This window comes from Acinonyx jubatus, chromosome B3, assembly GCF_027475565.1.
Source record: "Acinonyx jubatus isolate Ajub_Pintada_27869175 chromosome B3, VMU_Ajub_asm_v1.0, whole genome shotgun sequence".
Taxonomy (NCBI): Eukaryota; Metazoa; Chordata; class Mammalia; order Carnivora; family Felidae; genus Acinonyx; species Acinonyx jubatus.
In genome coordinates, this window is record NC_069386.1 from 128,999,933 (window position 1) to 129,026,328 (window position 26,396).

At 42.6% G+C, this 26,396-nt stretch overlaps 1 protein-coding gene and 1 long non-coding RNA gene across 2 annotated transcripts in view; both read right to left on the reverse strand.

The window, feature by feature from the left end:
- Nucleotides 1-310: 310 nt before the first annotated feature.
- Nucleotides 311-2,726, reverse strand: LOC113601411 (uncharacterized). Its single transcript, XR_003422668.2, has 3 exons — nucleotides 2,334-2,726; nucleotides 1,965-2,009; nucleotides 311-942 (listed from the first exon to the last, which is right to left on the reverse strand). It is a non-coding gene; the product is annotated as an uncharacterized LOC113601411 (long non-coding RNA).
- A 10,413-nt stretch (nucleotides 2,727-13,139) lies between these two features.
- The window catches only part of GALC (galactosylceramidase), a 149,791-nt gene continuing 136,534 nt past the window's right edge, over nucleotides 13,140-26,396 (reverse strand). The window contains exon 17 of the mRNA XM_027066349.2: nucleotides 13,140-13,589. Coding sequence (XP_026922150.2) covers nucleotides 13,443-13,589 — 147 coding nt within the window. The 3' untranslated portion in view covers nucleotides 13,140-13,442. The remainder of the gene's footprint in view (nucleotides 13,590-26,396) is intronic.

Consider the following 26,396-nt stretch of genomic DNA (forward strand, 5'->3'; position numbering starts at 1 on the left):
TGCTGGTAAGATGGTCCTTGCTATACCCAACTGAAACAAAAAAGTTGGAGACTGAGAAGCCCATCTAAAATTTTTTAAAAATTTGTCATAGGTTGGTACAAACAACAGTTGGCTCATCTTTATACTACAGGAGCAAATTTCAGTACATTTTATCTCCTTGGAGAGAATATCTGTATGTTAATAATCTAACTTCATACTTGTGAGAGTACATGGCACCTTGCTGATAGAACCGAGCATAATGAGGCTTCTGTCACCCTGTTGAAAATCAGCCAAGCATATCGCGAACTGCAGAGACTAGGGTATATATAGATTCACTGTGGGGTTTTCTGACTCCATCCAGATCAACCCTAAGAGGCAGTTCTGAAGACTACAGGGAACATGCAAAAAAATTGGAACCAATATTTATTTTTTTAATGTTTATTTATTCATTTTGAGAGAAAGAGAGAGAGGGAGAACACAAGTGGGGGAGGGGAAGAGAGAAAGGGAAACAGAGAATCCCAAGCAGGCTCCATGCTGTCAGCACAGAGTCCAAGGCGGAGCTTGATCCCACAAACCATGAGATCACCACCTGAGCCAAGACCAAGAGTCAGACGCTTAACCAGCTGAGCCACCCAGGCACCCCAGAGCCAATATTTAAACCCATTCCAAGCAGGCCTATCACGACCAGGCCATCACTAAGCCTGACCTCAAGGGCAGATCCAGATGTACCAGTATCAGGTAGGCCTGAGCTTCCCAGTCTTGACTCAGCCGCTCAGAGCCCATCTGTCACATCACAGCAAACCCATTTCACTCAAGCCCTTCTCAGAGCCTCCTGAGAGACTGTGTTCTCAACACCCATTTTCAGCTCCAGGGTACCATGGCGGCCGGCAGAAAGGTATGGGATTTCTGGTCAACCATCAACTGGGTGTCAGCTAGATTCTGCTGGTGGCTGAGTTACCATTACTGCAGATATAGAGGGAAAATACATAGGCATATATCCCACTACCACGTTGCATTTGCAACAGTGGTAGCTTGGGTGAGGTAAGTTACCTTTTGTCTCTTGGACTAAGTTGTACTCGTAGCAAAATGTGAAAAAGGACAAATTTCTAACACTTCTTTGTTACAGTTTTTTTTTTTTTTTGCTTCCCTACTCCCTTACTGGGTTATACCATGCTCCCCTTCATAAACATCAGTTCTTCAAGGGCTGGCCACTCTCCATATTTAGTATAGCATAGCCCAATAGAAACATAACGCAAGCCCAAATGTGAACCACACATAATTTGAAATTTTATAATAGCCACGTTGAAGTAACAAGAAACAGGTAAAATCAGTTTTTAATAATATCTCTATTCAACTTAGCATATCCAAAACTTTGTCACTTCAACATGCAATCAATACAAAAACATTTAATGAAATATTTCACATTCTTGTGTGTTGTTGTTGTTATAAAGATCCAATGTGTGATTTACAACTATAGCACATCTCAATTCAAATTATCCATATTTCAAGTGCTTGACTGTCATATGTGGCCATGGCTACCATTTTGGATAGCATATCTCTATTTAATTGAAACTCATCTGTCTAGTAATCCATTCTCTCAATGATTAGCTGGTAACCCTGCCCAATAAATTAATTTAACTATGACACAGATGCACCTTCAATGCAATACATCAGCATTAACAGAGATATAGAATGCCTTGATTAAACTGTCCAGGAATTATGGCAATCCATTAAGTGATCAACCTCTACTATTCCTCAAATCACACAGGCAGGCTCCGATCCCTACATATGATATCATTATGAGGGGAAAAAATGAGAAGACTAAGAAAAAATTTTACATGGGCAAAAACTGATCCTAATTTCATGTAACTTTAAGGTAATTCATTTTTCTAGAAAAATTTGCAGAGTAATAGGTAAACATACCCCAGAGGAATCTCTTAAGTCATAACGATGATGCACACATTCTTACTTTTCCAAAAACTTACCTTATCAAGAAAAAGAAGTCCTGAGGAACTCCTCCTGAGCAACATCTGTAGAAAGCATGAGAACGAAGGACAAATCAAAAATCATGGAAACAGCACAGCTGTGATATCAGGCAGACTTGGATTTACCAGGTGAACTTGAGCAGATGCCTCCTTGGCACCAGTTTCCTCGGAATGAGTGGAAAATCCCATTTTCTGGGCAAAGCCAAAGGGAATTAAACATCCCCAATACCATGTGAGACCCTGAGTAGACAATATATGTTTACCAGCATGTTGTTTTAGAGTGAAGGCCAATCATCTTTCCAATACATAGCTACTGGGAGTCTATGAAAACCCCAAGAAACAGACCAGCAAGGCACAGTGCATCCTTACTCATTCACTCCCAAATCCGGTCCTCCAGGTAGCTCCAGGCTGGCTACTCACAGGTGCTACACCTTCCTGCAAGGCATCCTGGGAAAGGCTCTTTCAGAAACGTCAGCTCCCTGGGGAGCAAACAAATTCTCACAAACTTTGTTTATTTTCTCAGTCCTAATTCTAGTTCTAGGAAACAGTATTTTCTGGTCCAAGAACACAGCAAACAAACCATTACTTTGCTAACAGCACAAGTGCTAGGCTTTTGGTCAGCTCGTGGATTGGCCACTTCTCGATCAGGTATTCACCCTCATCCAATCAGCGCTGGCCTCTCTAGAAGCCTGAAGTCAGCTAGGTGTGTGGACAGGAATTTATGCCAAAGATGAGAAAGTGATAGAGACAGTCCCCTGATCACTATACCACTCCCTCAGATGAGAGAACTGAGACTCAGAGAGAAGTAACTTGCCCACCTCACTCCCTGAGCTCAGGGACTGTGTCTAGTTACTGTTGCATAGCCCTCGTACCCACCTCCTGCCTGTATTATTAAAAAGTGCAATAAATAACTGTTAAATGAATAATTGCAAGGCCAAAAAACTCAAGTTTGGTCTCCTATACTTGTTCTAAACCTTGGCTGCCCATTGGAATCACTAGGGGCTTTTTAAAAACGTCAACCCCAGAGATTTATTTTTAAAATTTCAGATGAACCTAATGTGCAGCCAGTATTAAGAACCATTGCACTAGTCCCCAAGTTCTTAACCTTGACTGCACATTAGCATCACCTGGGGCTTTTAAAAATCCCCTTGCTGAGGCCACACCCCCCAAGCCAATTAAATCACACTCAGTCCCCCAGGTGATTCTGATTTGCAGCCAAAGTTGAGAACCTTGGTCCAGAAGGGCCCTTCTCCGATTTCAATTTGCACTGACTCTACTGGGGGTCTTATTAAAATGCAAATTCTGGGTCAATGAGTCTTGGATGGGCCTGAGGGTCTGCTTTTCAAAAAAGTTCCCAGGTTGGTGGGAATGCAAACTGGTGCAGCCACTCTGGAAAACAGTATGGAAGTTCCTCAAGAAATTAAAAATAGAATTACCCTACAGCAATTGCGCTATACTAAGAATTTATCCAAATGATACAAAAATGCTGATTCAACAGAGCACATGTATCCCAATGTTTATAGCACTGGAGTTTATAGTACTATGAACAATAACCAAACTATGGAAAGAGCCCAAACGTCCATCAACTGATGAATGGATAAAGAAGATGTGGTGTGTGTATATATATATATATATATATATATATATATATTTAAGAGACTCTTAAATACAGAGAAAAAACTGAGGGATGCTGGAGGGAGGTGGGTGGGGGGTGGGCTAAATGGGTGATGGGCATTAGGAGGGCACTTGTTGGGATGATCACAGAGTGTCATATGTAAGGGATGAATCACTGGGTTTTACTTCTAGAGCCAAGACTACGCTGTATGTTAACCAATGTGAATTTTTAAAATGAGTTTCTAGGTGATGCTAATGCTCCTGGTCTGAGAGCGACACTTTGAGTAGCAAGGCACTGCTATGCAGTCACTTTTAGGTTGTGAAAAAGCTGCTTCAATCAATGAATAAAAAAAGTTCTTGAGTTGGTTGCTTATTAGTTGACTATAGCAAATGGTTACTTGTAAACTGCCTTAAAGATGCGGCAATGATTCTTTTCAACAAATGCCTTCCCCCACCCCCACCCCATACCCATGAAGATGAATTTCATGATTTGTTCATGTAGGATTTGGTGTTGCTCAGTGGTTAGGAGCACAGACAGTAAGTAGTGTTAGAGTCGGCACTTAGTTAGGTTCCAGCAGGATATCTGGAGCTCAACAATGAGGAAGTCATGGCTGGCTAACTGGAAGGTCAGAGACCTGTGCTGGCAGCTCTCTACAAGAAGCCTGACCAAACCAGACAGGCCCAAGATGGCAGATGCCACGACAGGAAAGCGGTGACCAAATTAGGAAGAAAAAGCAGAAAGCCTGCTTCCTGCTCCAGGTAATGAATATTTTGCCCCTAGGTAACAACAGCTGATGAGAGATAGAAATCCACCCCCCCCCCAGGATGTATCTCATTCTCTCCCCCCACCCTCTCTGACTCTCACTCTCTCCCTCCCTTGCCTCCCCCATCTCTCAAGTATACGTTTCCCTTTAATAAGCTTTCCCGATTGTATTGCTTGCCCACTGTGCCTCGTATCTGACCTTGAATTCATTCTTATGACAAGACCAAGAACCTTCCGTGACTCCTTCAGATCTGTCTGGGTCAGGGTCCCAGAGCCCAGGGACTCCCCAGATCACCCAGCAATTGTAAGTCAGATCTCCTTCCCCTTAATAGCTATGACCTTTGGAGAATTTCCTAAACTGCTCAGTGCCTCAGTTTTCTTGTCTCCAGTAAATTAGAAATTTTTTTTAAAAGTACCTATATGTTCACTCAGTAAACATCAGTGATGATTCGATTACTTATCACAAATCAAAACCACAAAGAGCTCTGACCTCACACCTGTTAGAGTGGCTATCTTCAAAAAGACAAGAAATAACAAGCACTGGCCTGGATACGGCAAAAAGGGAGCCCTCGTGCACTACCGGTGGGAATGTAAACTAGTACAGCCACTACAGAAAACAGTATGGAGGTGCCTCAAAAAATTAAAAATAGAAATGCCATACGACCCAGCAACTCCACTTCTGGGTGGAAGGAAATGAAATCACTATTATACATACTATATATATATATGTATTTGTATATATGTGTATACACACACACACACACACACACACACACACACACAATGGAATATTAGCCATAAGACAGAAGGAAATCCTGCCATTTGCAACAACATAGATGGACCCCGAGGAATTATGCTAAGTACAATAAGTCAGAGAAAGACAAATACTGGATGTCCTCACTTACATGTGCAATCTAAAGAAGCCAAACTCTTCAAAACAAAAAGAAGATTGGTGGTTGCCAGGGGTCAGGGGTGAGGGAAATGGGGAGATATTGGCCAAAGGATAAAACTTTCAGTTATAAGAGGAATAAATTCTGAGGATTTAATATACAGCATGATGATTGTATTTAAAATAGTGTATTATACAAATCAAAACCACACTCAGATATCACCTCACACCAGTCAGATTGGCCAAAATGAACAAATCCGGAGACTATAGATGCTGGAGAGGATGTGGAGAAACAGGAACCTTCTTGCACCATTGGTGGGAATGCAAACTGGTGCAGCCACTCTAGAAAACAGTGTGGAGGTTCCTCAAAAAATTAAAAATAGATCTACCCTATGACCCAGCAGTAGCACTGCTAGGAATTTACCCACGGGATACAGGAGTACTGATGCATAGGGGCACTTGTACCCCAATGTTTATAGCAGCACTCTCAACAATAGCCAAATTATGGAAAGAGCCTAAATGTCCAACAACTGATGAATGGATAAAGAAATTGTGGTTTATATACACAATGGAGTACTACGTGACAATGAGAAAGCATGAAATATGGCCCTTTGTAGCAACATGGATGGAACTGGAGAGTGTGATGCTAAGTGAAATAAGCCATACAGAGAAAGACAGATACCGTATGTTTTCACTCTTATGTGGATCCTGAGAAACTTAACAGGAACCCATGGGGGAGGGGAAGGAAAAAAAAGAGAGAGGTAAGAGTGGGAGAGAGCCAAAGCATAAGAGACTCTTAAAAACTGAGAACAATTTGACAATAAATTTCATATATTTAAAAATAAATAAATAAATAAGTAAAATAAGATGCTGTATTATATGCCTAAAAGTTGCTAAGAAAGTAGATCTCAAATGTTCTCACCACCCATATGTACACACACACACACACACACACACACACAAATTGTACTTACGTCAAGTGATAGATGTGTTAACTCATCTTATTGCAGTAATCATTTTGCAATGTAACTTGTATCAAATCATCACATTGTACATCTTGAACTTACACAAAGTCATATGTCAAGTAAGGGGCAATAAAGCTGGAAAAATTATTTATGAATAAGTACATATCGATAGCAAAGGAGTTAATTTGCAAAAGACTAAGTCTTTGCAAAAGACTTAGAACAGTGGCAGACACAGTGAGTGCTAAGTTAAGAGTGAATTTATTGTTGTTATTCACGAAGCTTTTGCTGATCGTTCTGGAGCTGCAAAGGTCAGGGGCTCTGGAATATGACCACCCGGGGTCACATGCACCTCTGCTCATAACCAACTGTGAGGCTTGGGCAAGCTCCTTGACCTCTCTGCACCCCAGTTTTCTCATGTGCAAATGGACAGAGTGGTAGCACCTGCCTCCTGGGGTTGTTGCAAAGACAAATTATATGCAATGCACCTAGAATAGGGCCAGACAAAAAATAAACACTCAACAAGTGTTTGCGATCACTGTCATCACCATTGTTATTACCATGTGCCACGCACCGGGGAGACAAAGGTAAATAAGAAACTTCAAGCATGGCCCTGGTCGGAGCTAAAAAGAAATTGCAAATGTTAAAACCCTTGATTTAAAGAGGTTGTACAGTGTCCGGACATCCTTGAAGAGAAAGTACAAAAAAGGAAATCCCGTCAGTTAATATCTTCTGTATCTGGAGTCATTCTCTCGGTTTACAACAGTTATTTTTACTCTGTGCTTTAGGCCTCTCATTTGCTTAAAACTGATGGCTTGGAAAGGGATATTCATCTGGATTCCCTCCCCGAGCTGACAGTCCACTGCCACTGTTATTACAATGATTTATCACCATTCTTTCTCTGCTGCTTTTGACAGGCAAAGGAAGGGTCTTATGTGCAGTGTCATGCCCTGACTTTGATAGACACATCCCCTTGAAAAAGCAGCTTATGTTTTCTGATCTCAACATCATAAAAGCTATATTCTCTGGTCCAGCTAAGCCAAAACCTTTCAAATATGCGCCAGATAAAGCATAGACTCCTACTTGCGTAAGTAATTGCTGGATATATTACACAGAAAAGAATTCTATTTATGAGATAGTTACCAAATAGGAATTACTAACATGTATCAGCATGTTTCCGCGTGTATAGAATGGTATATAGAAATTTGGGCAACACAACCCTCAATTCCTGGGATATCTGCTTGCTTCAGGGCACTCTTTGTAATGGCTCTCCCTTGGGTTCAGGCAGTATTGAGAAAATAATCTTTGTGAACAGAGATTGATACAAATGAAATGATAAAAACAGATATTTTTGGTATTATTTGTATTTGTTAACACACGCACATTTACCATAAGCTGGTAAAAACAAGGCTGAAAAATCTGGAAATATAAAGTGTAAGTTGGAGCTTGAGATGTACCTTTATTAGTCTCCTATGGCTACGATACCAAATTACTACGGACTTGATAGCTTAAAACAACAGAAATTCATTCTCTCAAAGTTCTGGAGGCCAGAAGTCTGAAATCAAAGTGCAGGCAGGGCCCTGCTCCCTCTGAAGGCTCTGGGGCTAGGGGAGAATCCTTCCTGCCTCCCCAGCTTCTGTGAGTCCAGTCTTTCCTTGCCTGTAGCTACATCCCCACCAACATCCACCTCCCTCTTCACCTGACATCCTCCCTGGGCATCTCTTAAAAACACTTGTGATTGGATTTGGGGCCCACCCATATAATCCAAAATGATCTCCTCTTGAGGTCCTTAATTTAATTGCGTCTGCAAAGACCCTCTGTCCAAATAAGTTCACATTCACAAGTTCCGGGGATTAAACTACCGACGTACCTTTTAGGGGAGATGGTGGTGGGGAGGTCACCATTCAACTCACTACAATATCCAAAGGAAACCTTATCTGTAATTATAATTAAAAAGCAATTAACGTCTGTCCTGTCGGTGACCCCAAAGGTACAAAAGAGTGGGCAGGAAAGAGCCTGTGAACACTACAGAGCAAAAAGCCCATCACCTGGACAAGGGCGTGGCCCCGGCACCCATGACCTCCAGTGCTGGATATTCGTTCATTTTCAGATTAGATCCATATAAGAGAATTTTGAACACTGAGCCACCCACTGCTGCTTGGAGCAGCTCCTATGTTGTTTCCACCTCTGACTTCATGAAAAACACACCTGCCTACTTGCCTGCTCATTGGAGAGAGACTGGCAGAGCCGCATAGATGCATTTTATCGTCCATGGGAATCCCCAGTTCTTCCAGTATGATGCAAGAACTAGCTGTTTGAAAGTGTGCGTGTCCCTCCCTCCTTCTCTCTGTGCTCCATGTCTCCTTTCTGTTTATTTCCAAATAAATTGGGGAAAGGAAAGGAAGAGACAATCGTCTAAGAAAGCCATACAACTTTTCATTCATTTGTGGTTCCTGAGAAATCATGGAAGACAAAATAGTGGTCTGCTCCAAAGAGACAAAAAAAATGTTTACAACTTAAATTATAGCTTTTGGCAAATCAAAAATAAACCTACAGGGAGTTACTCTGGTCCCATGATGCAGATGAAGAATGCGGGATTTCAGAGGTTAAGTAACGAGAAATTGACGAACTGGGAGGCAGACACAGTTCATTTGGTCCCAAGCCCTTTCCTTTGGGAACCAGGTTGACTATTTCTGAACTCCCCTTTCAGGTGTGTGACAGGGTCAAGGCTGGCTCTGGGGTATCAGGAGGAAGGCGAGGAAGTATTCTCCGAGGCATCGGAAGCAGAGAGGGGGGACATTCAGTGTAAGAAACAGGGAGTGGGGGAGGGGGGCTGCCTAAGAGAGCGCTATGCAGTTAACAAAACTGGTGTCTTTACTCGACGGGGAATTATTCCTTGGGTTTATTAAGAAAATCCATGTCATGGAGTCCAGAAGAAATAGCCTGGCAACGGGGCCCCTGGCTACCACATGCTCTGAATTTCTGGCTTCCACCAGCAAGTAGTGCTGCTGCTCTTAAAAGAGAAGGGCTTTGGCATCTTGCTTCCTGCTGCCCATTCACTCAGAGGGGAGGTCAGTGTGCCCAGGGGCCCGGTTGGGATACCACCAGTCACAAAAGGAGTTGACCCATGATCCCCAGTGAGCTGGTGCCCAGGGATCACATTGCTCTGCTCCTTGCAGACGTCCATCCCACAGCTTCTCCTCTCTCAGCAGCCAAACCCAGGCCAGGAGTCGCTTTTGAACAAATGCCATACTCTGTGCAGAAGCCTATTCATCATAAAGCTAATGAAGCTTACGCTTGAGGGACCTCAAGTAGCAGGGGCCTCTCTCCAGGGGCTACGGGCAATTTATATCTATGATCTGTTATTATTTTTCTGTAAGATGACCCTCCAAAGTGTAGATCCTTCCACAGATTTCAAAAACCTGGATCTTCCCCATCTTTTATGGCTTTTCCCATGGAAGTTATAATTGATAGAACATAGAAGAGGGACTTAATAAATATGTCAGAATAATTAATAGAACACTGTTAATGTACCAACACTAGGCACAGGTACAATCTTTGCCTTGGAGAAGTCCAAAGTGTATTGGAGAAAGGAGATATGAATAAAAGAAGCACCAAAAAAATGTAACCTCTGACTCAAATAAATGCTACGCAGCCACACTGTTATAGGAACAGACAGTTGGAGGACCTTACCCAGGCAGGGAAGTTCAGAGGAAGCAACAGTGGCCCTGAGATCTGAAGGAAGTAAGAATTAACTAAGCGGGAGGGAGTGGAGTGGGGAGAGAACTTTCCAGGCTGAGAGGACAGAAGCGCTGTCAAGGGAAAGACCAGTGCGTGTCCAAGGAACTGAGAGAAGGCCAAATCAGCAACAGCCCAGACAGCGAGGAGGGTCTTGGCATAAAACGAGTCTGGGAGGCAAACCAACCACACAGGACCTCATTGGCCATGTGATGGTCTTCTGCCTTTATTGTAAGAAGAGCAAGAAGTGATGAGGCCTGTTTAGTTCGAGCGTTGGGGTGGGGGGCGTGGATAAGAGGAACGCCATGAGCAGGTTACAGGAAGTTCCAGAGAAGGCCCTGGAATCCAGCTGGCAAGACAGTAGGAGCAGGGGGATTGGCTGAAGGCGAGAGGAGGGATTTCCTCTGTCGTAACAAGAACAGTACTCCAGCAATGGGAGCGGGGGGTTTATATGGGAAGCAGGTGCCCTCTGATGGCTTTGTTTCCCTGCTGGGAGGGGAAACGTGGGAAGAGAAGCAGGAAGCTTGTAGAAAAGGAGAGATCTGAAGGATTCTTGCAAGGAGTCAACTCTCCAGACACCAGGCCACTTTGCAGGGAACACCCCCGTGCCAGGCGAGGGGCTTGTATTTCCCAGACCTGCTAGGAGGCGCTGTGAAGCTTAGATGCCATCTCCCGTGGTGTTTCGGTTCACACTACCGTCACAGGAGGCCCTTGGCCTGAGCAGAAGGTGAGGGCAGGAGGACTTGACTTTAAATATCCAGGCAGTTTTCCGTCTCGGCAAATTTGGAGAGTTGAGTGCCTCTTTGAGGCAAACCGTTTCTCTCTTCCAAGAAAACTACCAGCTTTTCTTGGGGAAAATTATAAAGTCACGCTAACCGGAAGACAGAGGTTTTAGGGGCCCAGAGAAGTGCTCTCGCTGGCAATGCAACTGGTTGTGTGCGGTCCCGTCAGAGCCACGTCTCGCTGGGTCCCAGGCTTCCGGCAGCAAGAAATGCCTCTTTGGCCCTGCTTGGATTTGGGCAGCATGAGAGCTGCAAGCTGTCACTTGTTCTTGGGGAGGTGTCTGCATTTTTATGGGCATTTTCATTCTGACTCGGGAGATCAAACTAATACACATAAAGCGATTGGCAAGCTGTCCATGCCACACTCAGTGATTGAAGTCGGAAGAGAGGCAGAAGACGAAACGTAGCAAAGGTTGCAGCCATCAGGGAAATTTCTAAGGAGGAGGTACTTGAATGAGGTCGTGAGGAACAGAGAGGGCTGGGACGTGTCGGGGAAGGACAGGGCATCTTTAGGAAGGAAGCAGCTTGCGTGTGATTTCTCAGCATGTTGGTCTGGCTCTATCACTTACTGGCTGCGTGGCTTTGAAAAAAAATAAATGAATAAACTCTTCGGGCTTCCTTTTCCCTAACTGTGACAAGAGCATATTAGTACTTGCATGTAAGGTGGTACTGAGGAGTCAATGAGGTAATTCTCAACACTGCTCTTACCATAGCGCCTAGGCCATATGAAGCAGCCCATAAATATTACCAGTATTTTGGGGGGAAGGTGTTAGTGTTATATGTTAGAACATTCACATGCCAACCGCCCTCACATTCCAAAGCAAACTTTGCGACCACCAAGCAGGACTTCCCAAGCAGGTGTAAAGGAATACTTTGCAACACCTAGTCCCTCCCCCACACCGATGATATAAAAGGATCACAAGCAGAACTGATAGGGAAAGAAGGTCTCTTTTCCGAGAGTTGCGGGTGTGGTCTGGTCTACTGTCCCAGGGGTAAGTCGCCCCTCACTTCAAGCAGGGGAAACGGACTTCATGAGCACCACTTGGAGAGCTTGATAAGTGGCCCCTCCATGGGGGACACAGGACGACGGTGTCTGATTCACTCCGGAGAAATACAAAGGACAGACTGCCCGTTTCAGGTGGTGGAGGGGAAGGGCAGCATTCGAATGGCAGGAATCCAGAAAGGTTGTTAGGGAAAAGACATGAGGGTTTCCTGTTCACCATATCCCCGCCACATGAGAAAGAACTAGCTTGGGGTGCCTGGGTGGCTCAGTTGGCTAAGCATCTGATTTCGGCTCAGGTCATGATCTAGCAATTCATGAGCGTGAGCTCCGCATCAGGCCCTGTGCTGACAGCTCAGGGCCTGGAGCCTCCTTCGAATTCTATGTTTCCCTCGCTCTCTGCTCCTCCCCCGCTCACACTCTGTCTCTCAAAAATGAATAAACGTTAAAAAAAAAAAAAAGAACTAGCAAGAGGGCTCAAAAGGGTGACTAATAATGAAGACCTCATGAAACGACATTTGAAATGCTAAGATCCGAGGAAGGAGCCCCAAATAACCAACTAGAATAAGCATTCACCATGTCAAGGGAAAAACGGGTAAGGAACCGCTAGTCAAGGTATGAGTTGAGGGGTAGGGCGGGCGGGTCTGTGGAAAGGAGGAGGAATTCTCTGGGGGAAGAAAGTACAGGAAAGCAACCCCATAAGAAGAATCAGCTGTTGACTGCCAAGCCCAAGGAAGGCAGAGGCCAACTCACACAGAATTAGTTAAGTGCATCAGTGTATTAGTTCCCTATTGCTGTTAAAGAAAATCATCACAAACTTGGTGACTTCTAACAACACAAATTTATTGTTTCACAGTTTATAAATTCAGAAGTCTCAAATTGGTCTCAATGGGCTAAAGTCAGGGTGCTAGCAGGCCTGTGTTCCTTTCTAGAAGCTCTAGGAAAGATTCTAGAGTTTTTTGCTCTATTCCAGCTTCTAGAAACCACCCACATTCCTAGGCTCATGACTCCCTTCTACCCTCCAAGGCAGCAATGGCCAGTTTTCCTCACGTCATATCACTTGGAGTCTCTCTTCTGCCTTTCTTTTCTTCTTAGAAAGACCCTTGTGGTTACATTGAGCCCACCTAAATAATTCAGAATAATCTCCCCCATTTCAAGCTCAGATGATTAACAACCTCGATTCCAGCTATAACATATTCACAGCCTCCAGGGATTCGTATAGGGATGTCTTTGGAGCGCCATTAATGTGCCCACTACAGTCAGTAAGAATTTTCCCACCCTTTAGCAACCTGTTGGCCTTCAACCCCAGACTGGCCAGGGGCAGCCTGGCAAAGTGTTAGAGGCTGGGAAACAGAAAAGGAGCCAATGTGTGTCTGTGTATCCACGGCATCAGCACAGTCCCTGGAAGAGCAAGAATAATAAATCAAGATTCAGCGAATGTCTGCACTCACATCCCGTGGTAATTGGGGGTTGAGCATGATTCCTGGTGGAAGCAGCCCCCTTAGACGCGCCCAGCCACATTTGCCATCTTCAATCAGGGAAGCCCCTTTGCCAAAACTGAAACTCTGCCTTATTCCCCTTCAAATTATAGTTATTGCTTTCACCCCAAACTCCACAATTGTGTAATTATACCTTGGAACATATGGTGCACACAGCTCCCTGAAAAGGGGGCCCCATCAAAATTTATAAGGCGAGAGTTTGCATCTCTGACTTTAAATGGGCTTAACCACTCAAATTAGAGCCGTTGTTCTATTCCAGAGAGCGAGAAGAGTGTTCAGCCATTCCAAGAACAAGCAGGGCAGCGATACCCTCCAGCCACTGTCAGATGCAATCTCTGTTCTGCCAGCACAGAAGGTGGGACTGAGGCACGCAGGCTCCTAAAAGAGGAAAGTGAACATGTCAGCTGATCAGAGCCAACTTTTGATTTTTCACAAAAGAGGGGGGAAGAGGGCAACATGAAAGACTGAGAGCCATATACAGAGAAGCAATAAGGTGCTTCCTGAATGAAGAGATCAAGCCCCCCTTGTTGGAGTGAGGGGTGGGAAAGTCAGCACCTGTTGTCAGCAGTCCCACCAAACTGGCCATCTCACTGCAGGGGCTCAGAAACCTTAAAAAGCAATCGTGATGCTAACTGGATAGTCTCCATGTGTCAGGAGTGTCCAGGGCAATAATCGGTGAGGGTTGAACCAGCACCGAAAGGGCAGGTGAGAGAGGTGGACTGTCGTGTAGTCCAGGGAGGCTCAGCAGAACTTCCGGTGGCCAGGATGAATTTTCCGTCAAAAGCAGCTATCTCGGACTCACTGAATAGTCTTCTGATTACCAGTTTGGCTCATGAATTTGGGGAAGGAGTTCTGAATAATCCAGGACTTGACAATTAATCATCTCCTCTGTACTTTAATAAATTTGTGTTTATACATCTGGTCTTAGAACAGCCTGAGTCATTGTCTGATAATGACTCTGGGCTTTCCCAAATGCCCCATACTGTGGCCATCCATTGAGGGCCACCCTGGCAGCTACTCACAGCTCTCTCTGAATTTTAATCTTTGCTCTTTGGTCCTTGATTTATGGATCATTTAGAAATATTACTATCCTGGGGCACCTGACTTAGTCGGTTAAGCATCTGACTCTTGATTTTGGCTCGGGTCATGATCCCAGGGTCGTGGGATTGAGCCCCACATCAGGCTCCATGCCAAGCATGGAGCCTGCTTAAGATTCTCTCTCTGTCCTCCGCCTCTCTCTCTGTCTCCCTCCCTCTCTCCCTTTCTCTCTTTCTGTCTCACCCTTTCTCTCTATCTCTCAAAAAGCAAATATAATAAAATAGAATTAAAATTTAAAAAAAAATATTATTATCCTGGAATAACCACACATTCACATCTATGCACCCCTCATGGTGAACTCCTACTCATCCTTCAAGACCCAACTTATATGCTATATTTCTGAGAATTTTTTTTTCTGGCTTACCCAGTTCTACTGGGGTTGTGTTGGGGGGTGGTGGTGGTGAAGGACATGGAGAAAATAAATCATAGAAAAAAATGATGAAATATTAGTGATCCACTAGTTTTCTAACCTCTTTACATGAAGAACACTTGTTCAAGCAAATGTTGATATGGAAGCCAATACGTAAAACATGAAAACATAAAAAATGGATGAGCTCTGGCTAAAAGAGGGATAGGAGGCCAGTAATAACTCCCTGGGCTTCCACAATGCACCCCCATCACAGTGAAACTTTTATCCCACAGTTTGAAAACCACTTATCCAATCTAATTGTCATTTTACAAATGAGGAAACTGATATGGAATTCAATGTCAGGAAATGGCTGATACAATTGTTTCATGGGGTTCTCCCAAAACAGAGATGACAATAATAACATGGTATTAATACCACCCCTTCCTGGCTTTGGCAGGCACAATTTATCAATCCCATATGCAGCCTCAGAATCCTTCTCAAGGCACCATTTGAGTAAACTGCTAACAGCTAACTAGAGTTGATATTTAAGATTAATTTATTTACCATTGCTATTCTCAATAATAATTTTTTCTGTCCTAAATGCTAACACATATTATTTTATAACCATCCCATTATTAACAAAAGTCATTAATATTTAAAGGGGTAGAAAAGGCTTGAATAGGATAACATAAGCCAACAGAAATCTCTTTTTTTTACATTTAATTAGGTTTTACACTACATTTTGGGGGAGTTGACCTTCTAAATCTAGTAGTATAAAGCAAACAATTACTATCTGATTACATTTTCTTTACTAGATTAAAATGTAAAAATAAAGGTGCTCTATCTATTTCTTGGTGGTGGTGGGCAACATCAACTCAAAAATAAAAAGATGCTGGGGTGTCTGGGTGGCTCAGTCAGTTAAGCATCAGACTTGGGCTCAGGCCATGATCTCACGGTTCATGAGTTCGAGCCTTGCACTGGGCTCTGTGCTGACATATCAGAGCCTGGAGCCTGTTTCAGATTCTTTGTCTCCCTCTTTCTCTCTGCCCCTCCCCAACTCATGCTCTGTCTCTCTGTCTCTCAAGAATGAATAAACGTTAAAAAAAATTTTTTTTAAATAAAAAGATGGGAGGGCACCCTTGTTTTTTAATTGTCTAGGGTTTCATTGATTTGAGCTGGGAGTGAAAAAGCAAAACATTCCAAAGTCTGATCCTGGCTTAGCCTTTATCATTTTTAAAATATTCAGCTCTTGGGGCACCTGGGTGACTCAGTTGGTTAAACATCTAACTCTTGATTATGGCTCAGGTCATGATTTCAAAGTTCAAGGGATCAAGCCCCATATCAGGCTCCGTGGTGGCAGTGTAAAACCTGCTTGGGATCCTCTGTCTCCCTCTCTCTCTACCCCTCCCCTACTCGTGCTTGTTTGATCTAAACAAATAAATAAACGTTTAAAAAATTAAAATAAATTAAAATAAAATAAAATATTCAGCTTTCTCTTATTAAGAATTGCCTTTGGGGGCTCCTGGGTGGCTCGGTTGGTTAAGCGTCCAACTCTTGATTTTGGCTCATGTCATGATCTCACAGTTCGTGAGATAGAGCCCCATGCTGAGCTCAGTGCTGAGAGCACACAGCTTGCTTGAGATTCTCTCTCTCCCCATTCCTCTTCCCCTTGTGCCCATGTGTGTGCTCACTCTCCCTTTCTCTCTCAAAATAAATAAAATAAACTTAAAAAAAGAAATTGCCTTTGTGGGGAAAGACATGAATATCCTTTACCAGTCAACAGAGCTGATTCAAACATATTGGCTATGTACAAGACATAGGTAGGCTTGAAGGCACATCATACAGCCATCTGCTGGCTCTGAGACCCAGTCTCTCTCCTTAAGTTCCTGCGCTCGGGTTCAGGACCTGCTACTCCAAAATGTGTAGCACGTTGGCATATTAAATACCTTAAGTTGAAGGCATCTTTTTTTAAATGTCAGAAGCAAGAATTTCGCTCTGACCTCTCCCACCATCTGCTGCCCTTCTTCCCTGAAAAAAGTCATAAAATTCCTCTGGGAAACGTATGTGGCCTGTACAAGGAGAAGGGAAGACATTCTTATCACCAGAGATGGGAATTTGGGGCCAAGAAATCTGTACAAACTTGGTTAAATTAACCCTTACCTTCCTGGTTACTTCTTCACCATTTACTACCCCCAGCCCAATCCCTTTGTCTTGTCAATTCTGCACAAATATGTGTTTTTTGTCTAACAGATATTAAAGCTTCCTGCTCTGGTCACTTCTCCAGATCTTCATTTTCTTGTGAGGGCTCCCATGGATGTTTAAATATACACTAACATTTGAATGTTTTTCTCCTGTTGATCTGTCTTTGTCAGTTTTATTTTCAGATGCAGGCAGGGACCCTAATAGGGTTAGGAAAAACTTTCCTCCCCTACACCTGCCTATAGGCTCTTAAAACAGAAAAAGTCTTCCCTTTTGGAAGAACAGGGGGGAAAGTCATTGCCCTTCTCCCCACCCCCTTACTCCTCTTCCTCATAAGGAGGGGTCATTTATCTGCTTAGGCTGGTTGGGACAGAGCACGTAGGCCTACTAGCCAAGTCCCAAGTCTCCATCCATCTTTCTCCATCTCTCCCACTCTCTGGCCTGTTTTCACATTAACTGTAAACTAGCCCCCCTCCTCCATGCAGTCAGCCAGTGAGAGAGAGTATCCTTGTGTCTGGGTTGCAGGTTCAATGGGAGGTGGAGAAGAGACCAGACAGAGAATGGAGGGGAAGCCCATTTGGGCCTCAAGTTCACTTCTCAATGTCCAGTGCTGCAACTGACAGACTCTGATCTCTTTGTGACTCTGAGTTGTAGAATTTGAAGGACAAAGTCAACATACAGTCTCTTCAGGAACCCCAATATTGCCCAAGATGAGGCTCTGTGCACATTGTATTTGTGCATGTATATGTGTGTTAGTTAGTACATGTCTCCTTGTTCGTCATGGTTCCAGACACACCAGAAAACTTCCAAACATCTGCTAATGCAAATTTTAAGTGGTCTTTAAGACCAGTAAGGCTCAACTGAGTGGGAAAACTTTCATTTTTCAAAAAAGGTTCTGCGATGGGATCCTCATTACCTCCACCCCTCCACTGCACCCCTGTGCTGCAAGCACCTGCCCCATACACAGGTTCATGGAGCTTTGCTGGGAGCACTTTATTGCATGTCACACATCAGTTGTCTTCTCTCCAAAAGCAGTGTAGAGTCAGTGTCCTGGGTCTCTCACAGGACTAGATGGTGAAACTAAACTTCTACCCTCCCATCCATGTCACTTCCACACTCTCTTTGAGTGTCTCTTTGTCTAATCATTACTAGGAGTGACCATGAAATACCTAAGCGCCCTGTAGCTGACCACAGTTAGACAAGACCTGCCTTTTCCTTCTCTGGGTTTAGAGTCCAACAAACCTTCCTGACACTTATCTCAATTCCTAGCAGCAGATCCGTTTTCTGGCTTAAATCATGAGCCTTCAAAAGACTGATTTCTTGGGAGCCTGATATGAAGCTCTGATTAGCTACTACATATATTGATACATATGGTGAGGAATATGGGAGGAGTTTCAAATCCTCGGGTTATCTCTGAAACCAGAATATACACCCTACTCTCACTGTTTTAGGGCTAAAGCATCTGCAAGCTTATAATAAACTTGCCTCCAAAAACCTGCTTGTCAAGTACTTTGACTTAGGCCTTAATTCATAAATGTCTCCGGGACCTTGGAAGTCTTTATGTAAAAATTTTCATTTCTGTTTTTAATAACTTACTAGCAAATATAAATATAAAAGAAATATATCCATATAGTAATACAAATTCAAATATTACTAGACCTGCTCAAAAACTAAAAACTAAGTTTTCCTGAGGTGCCTGGATGGCTCATTTGGTTGAGTGTGTGACTCTTGGTTTCAGCTCAGGTCATGATCTCATGGTTCATGGGTTCGCCCCACATCAGGATCCATGCTGATGGTGTGGAGCCTTCTTGGGATTCTCTCCATCTTCTCTTCTCTCTGCTTCTCTCTCTGTCTCTCTCCTGCTCAAATGTGCTCTCTCTCTCTATGTAAAAATAAATAAATGAACTTAAAAAAAAAAACAACTAAGTTTTCTTTCTCCCTCTGCAACCAAGAGTTCCATTCCTCAGAGGTAATAATAACTCCTTCTTTTGCATAATTCTTTTTTTTTTAGTTTTTTTATTTATTTGAGAAAGAGAGAGAGAGAAAAAAAGAGAGAGAAAGAGAGGGAGAGAGAGAGCATGCACAAATGGGGAAGGGGAAGAGAGTGAGAGAGAGAGAAAGAAAGAGAGAAAGAGAGAGAGAGAGAGAGAGAGAGAGAATCCAAAGCAGCCTCCATGCTGTCAGTGCAGAGCCTGACACAGGGCTCCATACCAAAACTACGCACAAGTTCATGACCTGAACTGAAATCAAGAGTCAGACACTTAACCAACTGAGCCACCCAGGTGCCCCTGTGTAATTCTTATGGGCTCACTTCCACAATACTAAGTGGGTGCATACACTGTATTTCTTAATTTGCTAACTTTAAGCTTGATATATTGACTCTCTGCAATGAAAATGAGAGATTGAGTTCATTCACGCTGCCTCCAATACTGTGTCTTCTGTATTTCTGCCAGTCATATTTTTTATTCTCTAATTTATATTCACAAATCTTACTTATGCATTTTGAGTCTTTGAACCATTGGCTTCACACAATATCTTGGCCCATTAACTTTAGACAATATGTGATGGTGATGGAACAGGACCCCCATATTTGCCTTAGTGTCTCCTCACACCCTCCCAATCTTTGTCTCCTTTCCCCCTCAGTCCACCATGTCATTAACTTTATATGGCCAATGTCAAGGTTTATAACATGTCCATCAATGTAAAATAAATCTAAGAGTTTCATGCTTTATTTATTGTCTAAAAGTTTTCTGTCTTACTGGACTGCCCTCATCCTGGACCTTCTGCTAGACAGAGAAGGCTTTGGTCATGACTTTTATTTTTGTCTTCTCCCATCTGTGTTGCTGGGCTGCCAATTTCTTCAATTCCTGGGATATATAAGGCCAAAAAAAAAAAGAGTCTGGCCTACTTTCTTTTCTTCAGCTTTCAATGTCTTCTTATGTTTGTTTTATATTTAATGTCTAAGATTTTTAGTTGTACTTAGTAGGGAAAGTAGAAAGTGTGTCTACTCCATTTTCTGAGAAACAGAAGTCTGAATTCCTTTGTAACTTTTCCAGAATATATATGTTTTTCATATTATATCCCTGGGTAGTAAAACCCCTGAATCCTCACATGTCAAAAAATGTCTTTACTTTGTCCTCACTAGATATATAGTTTATCATGAGAATATAAAGACTTCTAGGTTCAAGGACTTCTGGTTTTAGCTCTAACATGTAAAGAGCTTGGAAACTGTCCTTCTTCTCTTTACAACCATAAAGAGCTGAAAAGCCTGAAAATCAATGACTTGTCATGGTCCCATCAGAGAACTGAGGTTTCAGGGCAAACCGCGACCTAAAATCTAAAGAGATGGGTGGATCCAGAGAGCCATTGCAGGGATCTGTTTACGTGCAACAGAAGCCACTGGAGCCATAAACTGATAGAAACACTTAAATGGTAATTTTGACAAATTGCTGGAGGCTAGATGCACTAGCATCAGGGTGAGGAACTCTTAGGGACCACAGCCTTCGGGGTGCCCCGACACATTGTTGGGTTTTTACTCTTGGAGCCCCATTAGATTCTCATGGTGAAGATCTAAGAAAGATCCCCTCATGGCTCTGACAGGAAAAGGGGGAAGATAGCCATTGTCAATACTCTCCACAGAAAAAGCCAGGAGAAAAGACTACCAGAGGTGTATCCCACTTGGGGGTAAGACATTTTCTCTCTCCAGTCATCCTATTTCAGCTAGTCAGGAATGGGGAGGAGGTCATGAGTGATTGGGAAACACTCATGAAGGTCACAGCCCTGTGACACAAACCTGCTAAAAAACTGAGATTTAACCAAAAGATTACAAAATGCTTCACCTCCCACATACCTGACCACCAGGCCAGAAGGGATCAGTATAAAGAGTGGATTGCAACCGAAAGAGTTGTAAGACATAGACTCTCTCTGAAGTACTTAGAGAAGCCCAAAGCCAATGAGGGAGATAAAAACAAGGTCACTAGAGGAATTTGAGGTTTCTGACACCTGGATCTACAGCAAACATTAAACACAACTCAATGCCTTCTCAAATTGGCATAAAATATCACTAAAGGCCCATTTACTTCTGATTCTGTTAACCAACACCTTGGGCTTTCAGCCAAAAATTACGTGGCATGCTATAAAAGGAAACAGAAAACAGTCCGAAGAGACAAAGCAAGCATCAGAGCCAGACTCAGATATGACATCGATATTGGAATTACACAGGGGATTTAAAATCACTATGATTAATATGTTAAGGGCTCTAATGGGAAAAGTAGACAACTTGGAAGAAGAGATAGATGGGTAATGTAAGCAAGAGTGACTATGTTCTCATGGTCTCCTCAAATAATTATTAATAGTGCCTCCTTTTTACTTTCAAACCTGTCCTGGAGTAGGTAACAAAACATATGGGCATCTATTCATATGTCACCCTAACAGACATCGGATGCTGTTTCCACAAATATTTAATTCCATTTTTCTTTTTTGAAAGCTCCTTGAAGAATAGATACTCTACTGCTGCTGATTTGGGTTTTTTTAGTTTGGTTTTAGCAAAATTTGAAACTTTACAGGTGTCTTGACTATCCATCACAGCTATGCCAGAATGTTTCCTAATTTGTAGAAATCGAATTGTTTATGGTTTGAATTTTTCATTCAAAAGTTTTAAGAGTCCCATCAATATGAAGCCATCAATAATCTAAAGGTCATTTTTCTAAAAGGCATAAAAACTAGGAACACAAGGTGTAGAGGATAAAACTAGGATTGTTTGCCCATTCTCCTTTATCTGGTAACCTCCTCCCTCCCATCTCCACTGTGAAAGCAGCCATTTTGTAAACAAAACCCTGTCCACTGGTCACAGTTCATTGGTCTGGGGCAGATACTTGCCACCGTATGAGCCAATCAGAGCCAACCAGAGTCCTTCCCAGGAGTGTATTAATTAGATCTCAAAGAGAATCCATGATTCTCTGGGTAGGTAAGGCCCAAAGATGTAAAGCTTTGGAATTATTGGTGGGTATTCCCTAATCTGGTGGAGAAAGAGGGAGAAAGAAAGGAAGCAAAGGGAGAAAGAGACAGACATTAATGAAGCCAATCACAGAAAGAAGCAAAATTCAGAGACAAAGAGAAAGCCTTAATGTCATCTGAATACCTGCTTGTAGTCATTTCTAAGGCTAATGGTCTCCTTATCTTTCCTGTGGCCTGATTGTTCTCATCTTCCCCCAAATACCCAGATTCCTGCCAATAAATTTCCTTTTTTCCATAAGCAGACTGAGTTTGCTTTCTGTCACCTTTGGGTTGAGGAGTCCTAACTAATACAAGAGGTTAATGTATGTGTCCCATTTAAGAAGGATCTTATGACAGGAAGTTCACAGAGAAGCTACACAGTTAAAAGCCTTTACTTCTAAGCTGAGATGCCCTCGAGCAATCTGCTGCAATTTCTCTACTTACCATTTAGGAATCTAAAGGCAATTTTTTTATATCCTTTCCTCGCTTGCTGTATCTCTAGAGTCATTCAACCACCCTTATCCTTTCAACTGTTTCCATTAAGGAAAATAGCACAGACTTTAAAGAAAAGGTTGTTTGGCCTCATAATCCCCCTGATTAAAAATCTCTCTCTTTTTTTTTCTATGTAAGCCATTTCCAGTACTTACTTTCAAAGCATCAAGGCCTGACTTTGAAGCTCATGAATCCATACAAAGTGTCTTTGTTATAGGCTGAATTGCGCCCCTCCTCACAAATTCATATGTTGAAGCCCTAAACCTCAGTGCCTCAGAATGTGACTGTATTTGGAGACAGGGTCTTTAAAGAAGTGATTAAGTTAAAATGAGGTCACTTAGTGTGGACCCTAATCCAATATGACTGGTATCTTTGTAAGAGTAGGAAATAAGGGCACAGAACCGTACAGAGGGAGTAGGTGGCCTCATACAAGCCAAGGAGCAAGCCTTCCGAAGACACCAACTCTGTCAAAAAATTTTTTTTTAATTTTTTTAACGCTTATTTATTTTTGAAAGAGAGAGAGACAGAGCATGAGCAGGGGGATGGGCAGGGAGCGAGGGAGACACAGAATCCGAAGCAGGCTCCAGGCTCTAAACTGTCAGCACAGAACCCGACGTGGGGCTCGAACTCACAGACCATGAAATCATGACCTGAGCCGAAGTCAGACACTGAACTGACTGAGCCACTCAGGCACCCTGTCAACATCTTGATCTCAGACTTTCAGCTTCCAAAATTGTAAGAAAATACATTTCTGTGGTTAAACCACCCAGTCTGTGGTAGTTTGTTATGGTAGCCTTAGCAAACTAACATCATCTGTATTAGCCAATGTTCTCCAGAGAAACAGAAGCAATAGGAAAGAAAGATGGATAGTTAGGTGATAGGTAGATAGATGATAGATAGATAGATAGATAGATAGATAGATAGATAGATAGATGATAGATAGACAGATAAGGAATTGGCTCATGTTATTATGAAGGCCAACAAAATCTCATGATCTGCGAACAGCAAGCTTAAGACCCAAAAGAGCCAATGATACAATTCTGAGCTGAATGCCCACAGACTTGAGACCCAGGAAGGCCTGATGTTTCAATTCAAGTCCAAAGGCAGGAAAAAAAAACCCCAATGTCCCATCTCAAAGGCAGTTAGACTGGAGGATTGCTCTCTTATTTGTGGAAGGGTCAGTTTTTTTGGTCTATTCGGGCCTTTAACTGATTGGATGAGGCCCACCCACACTGGGGAGGGCAATCTGCTTTACTCGGTCTACCAACTTAAATGTTCATCTCACTCAGAAACACCCTCACGGACACACCCAGAATAATATTTGGCCAAATGCCTGGGCACCAGTCAAGTTGACACATAAAATTAACCACGGCACTGTCTTCTAAAATGAGATATATAACTTAGCCACCTAAAATCCTAAATTATTGAAATCAAGACCCACCTAAGCTCTCTACAAGTATATTAGATGCCATCTAGAGAGCAGTCCTCTGATATCTCAATGATCCATTGATTAAGGCACATAAAGCTTCAAGTAAAACTGTCCTGCCTGCCAGCAACTTTAATTTCCAAGTCAGGTACCATCAGGATGTGTCAAAGATAACAAACCTATGGGGAGAGAGCTTTCACACAGGAGCAGTGCCTGGAGGCACTTCACTTTTTACAACCATTTTCACTCTCCTCTAATCTAGTGCATTTTATGAGGAATAAAAGGAGTTTCCATATTAAAGTTTGCTTTCGGCAACCTGGTATATGCCTCCCCACTGGAGAGGGCAATGGGCAAAGCTGTTATCATTCCACACACCTCTGGGGCTTGTCAGCACTCTGTCAGTTCAGCTTATCCTTATCTTTGGCACCCAGCTCCCTTCAATGTTGACATGTAGAAGGATAATGGCTAATTATCAGTTGCAGCCCCTGAAATGTGGCTGATTGGGTTGTAATATGTGGAACTGGATAAAGAAAGCTTTGTGTAGGAACTTTGTGAATTAGCAGAAAATTACACCAGTGCCTTACAAGTTAAAAGTGCCAGAAAGTTGAACAGCACGGAAGAAGAGAGAACCAGCATCCTTTCCTGGACTCGTTTCCTTCCTCCTGTTAAGCTTGCTGAACTTCCTTCATCCCCACACATCAAACCACTTACGATTTTATCCTCAAAGTGCTTACTCTTTGAAACTTCTTTAGGAAATAAGAAAATTATCAGTTGTCAAGAGATGTCCATTTTGTTTTCACATTCAACACAAGAATATTCAATACTGAACCACCTGGGTAAATGCAAGATCATTTACATATAAGTGTCAGGCAAATATAGGCAGGGATTGATATATGCAGAGTTCTGAGAAAAAAGGGAAAGGATGGTTGAAGAGTCCATTCGCTCATCCAAAGGATCTTCACAGAAACAGCATGGTTGGGGCAAAACCTTCTCCCAGTCTTGTGAATGTTTTGATATGTAGGTCGATCATACATCCAGGTTTGCCTGGGAGAGCCCTGGCTTCCTCTTGTTCTCCCCCTTGTAACTATTAATAGTACCTCTCTTCCCTCTCAAGGGTGTCCCTATTGATTTGTCTCCCTGTAATCGAGCCCTTGTGGAAAGAGGCTCTCAAGCAAAAGAATAACCTTCCTACTGGGAACTTGAGTCTCACCACAGATCAGACCCACTTAGCTGGCCCTTTCCAGCTCTTCACAGGCCAGATTCAGCCAGTTTTAGCAAGACAGCACCAAGAGATGTTTGGTGACCCAGCTCAATGTCTGACATGGAAAGAGCTATGGAACCCGAGAGGTTCCTCCTCCACCTTCCCAGGATAGCATCCAGGAGACCACATTACATTTAATCATGTATCTTCAGGTTCTTCCTGGCAGTAATCGTCTCTCAGACTTGGTTTTTGCTGACCCTGGCAGTTTTGAGTAGTGTTGATCAGGTATTTCATAGAATGTCCCCAGCTGGAGTTTGCTTGATGTTTTTCTCATGATTACACTGGAGTTACAGGTATTTGGGAGGAAGACCACAGAGGAAAAGTGACAGTTTTCTCACATCTTTGCTACTAACGTGACTTATCACTGTCGATGTTGTTGTTGACCTTGGCCACCTGGCAGAGGTACTCTTTGTCAAGTTTACTTTCTGTAAAATTATTCTTTTTTCCCCATTTCCATATTGTGCTCTTTGGAAGGAAGTCACTATGCACAGCCTGCATTTAAGGAGTGGGGAGCTGTACTCCACCTTCTTGAGGACAAGGAATCTACATAAATTATTTTTAATTTATCTTTTAATTAATCTTTTAATTAATCTTCTGTACAGGTTTTTTCTTCTCCTCCATTTATTTAATTATTCAATCGTTTATGTCAATATGGACTACTGGATATTTATTTTATACTTTGGGTTATAATTCAATAGTATTTTATTTTCTTATTCATATTGTTCCAGACTGGGCCATTGGAGGTTCTTTCTATTGGCTACTATGTCTCCTTGACATAGTCCCATCATTGTGGTGGGGATTCATTTTTGGTTTTGTTTTGTTTTGCTTTTGTTTTTGAGCATGTTCTGACTTTCTAACACTACAAGATGACCCAGGCTCGTCCTATAAATTTCCTTCCCAGACCTAGAATCAGCCATTGCTCCAAAGAGCCCTGGATCCTTTTCCTGGAAAATCATACTAGAAACCAAGGTCTGAGCGTAAACATGTGCTAAATTCGGATTCACCCCAATCCAACTGAATTGTGAAGAAGCCTTTAAATATCAGCCTATTTCTTGCACATAATAAATAGATAAGCTAATTTTCCCCATCTTACTTACAGATACAAATCATTTTTGGCCTTTTCATAAGAATGCTTCTATCCTAGCTCCTACTGATTGGATAACATTGGTGAGGTAAATAAAATTAAAATGATAATAATAATAATAGTAATGGTTATAGCTACGAGGAAGACATTAAGCTAAATACTGTACAGACATTATCTCATTATATCCTAATGGCATCTTTGAGACATGGGCACTATTATTATGCCATTTTGTAGATGATGAAAGTAGTATTGCCCTTGATTGTCATTCTGAGAACTACACA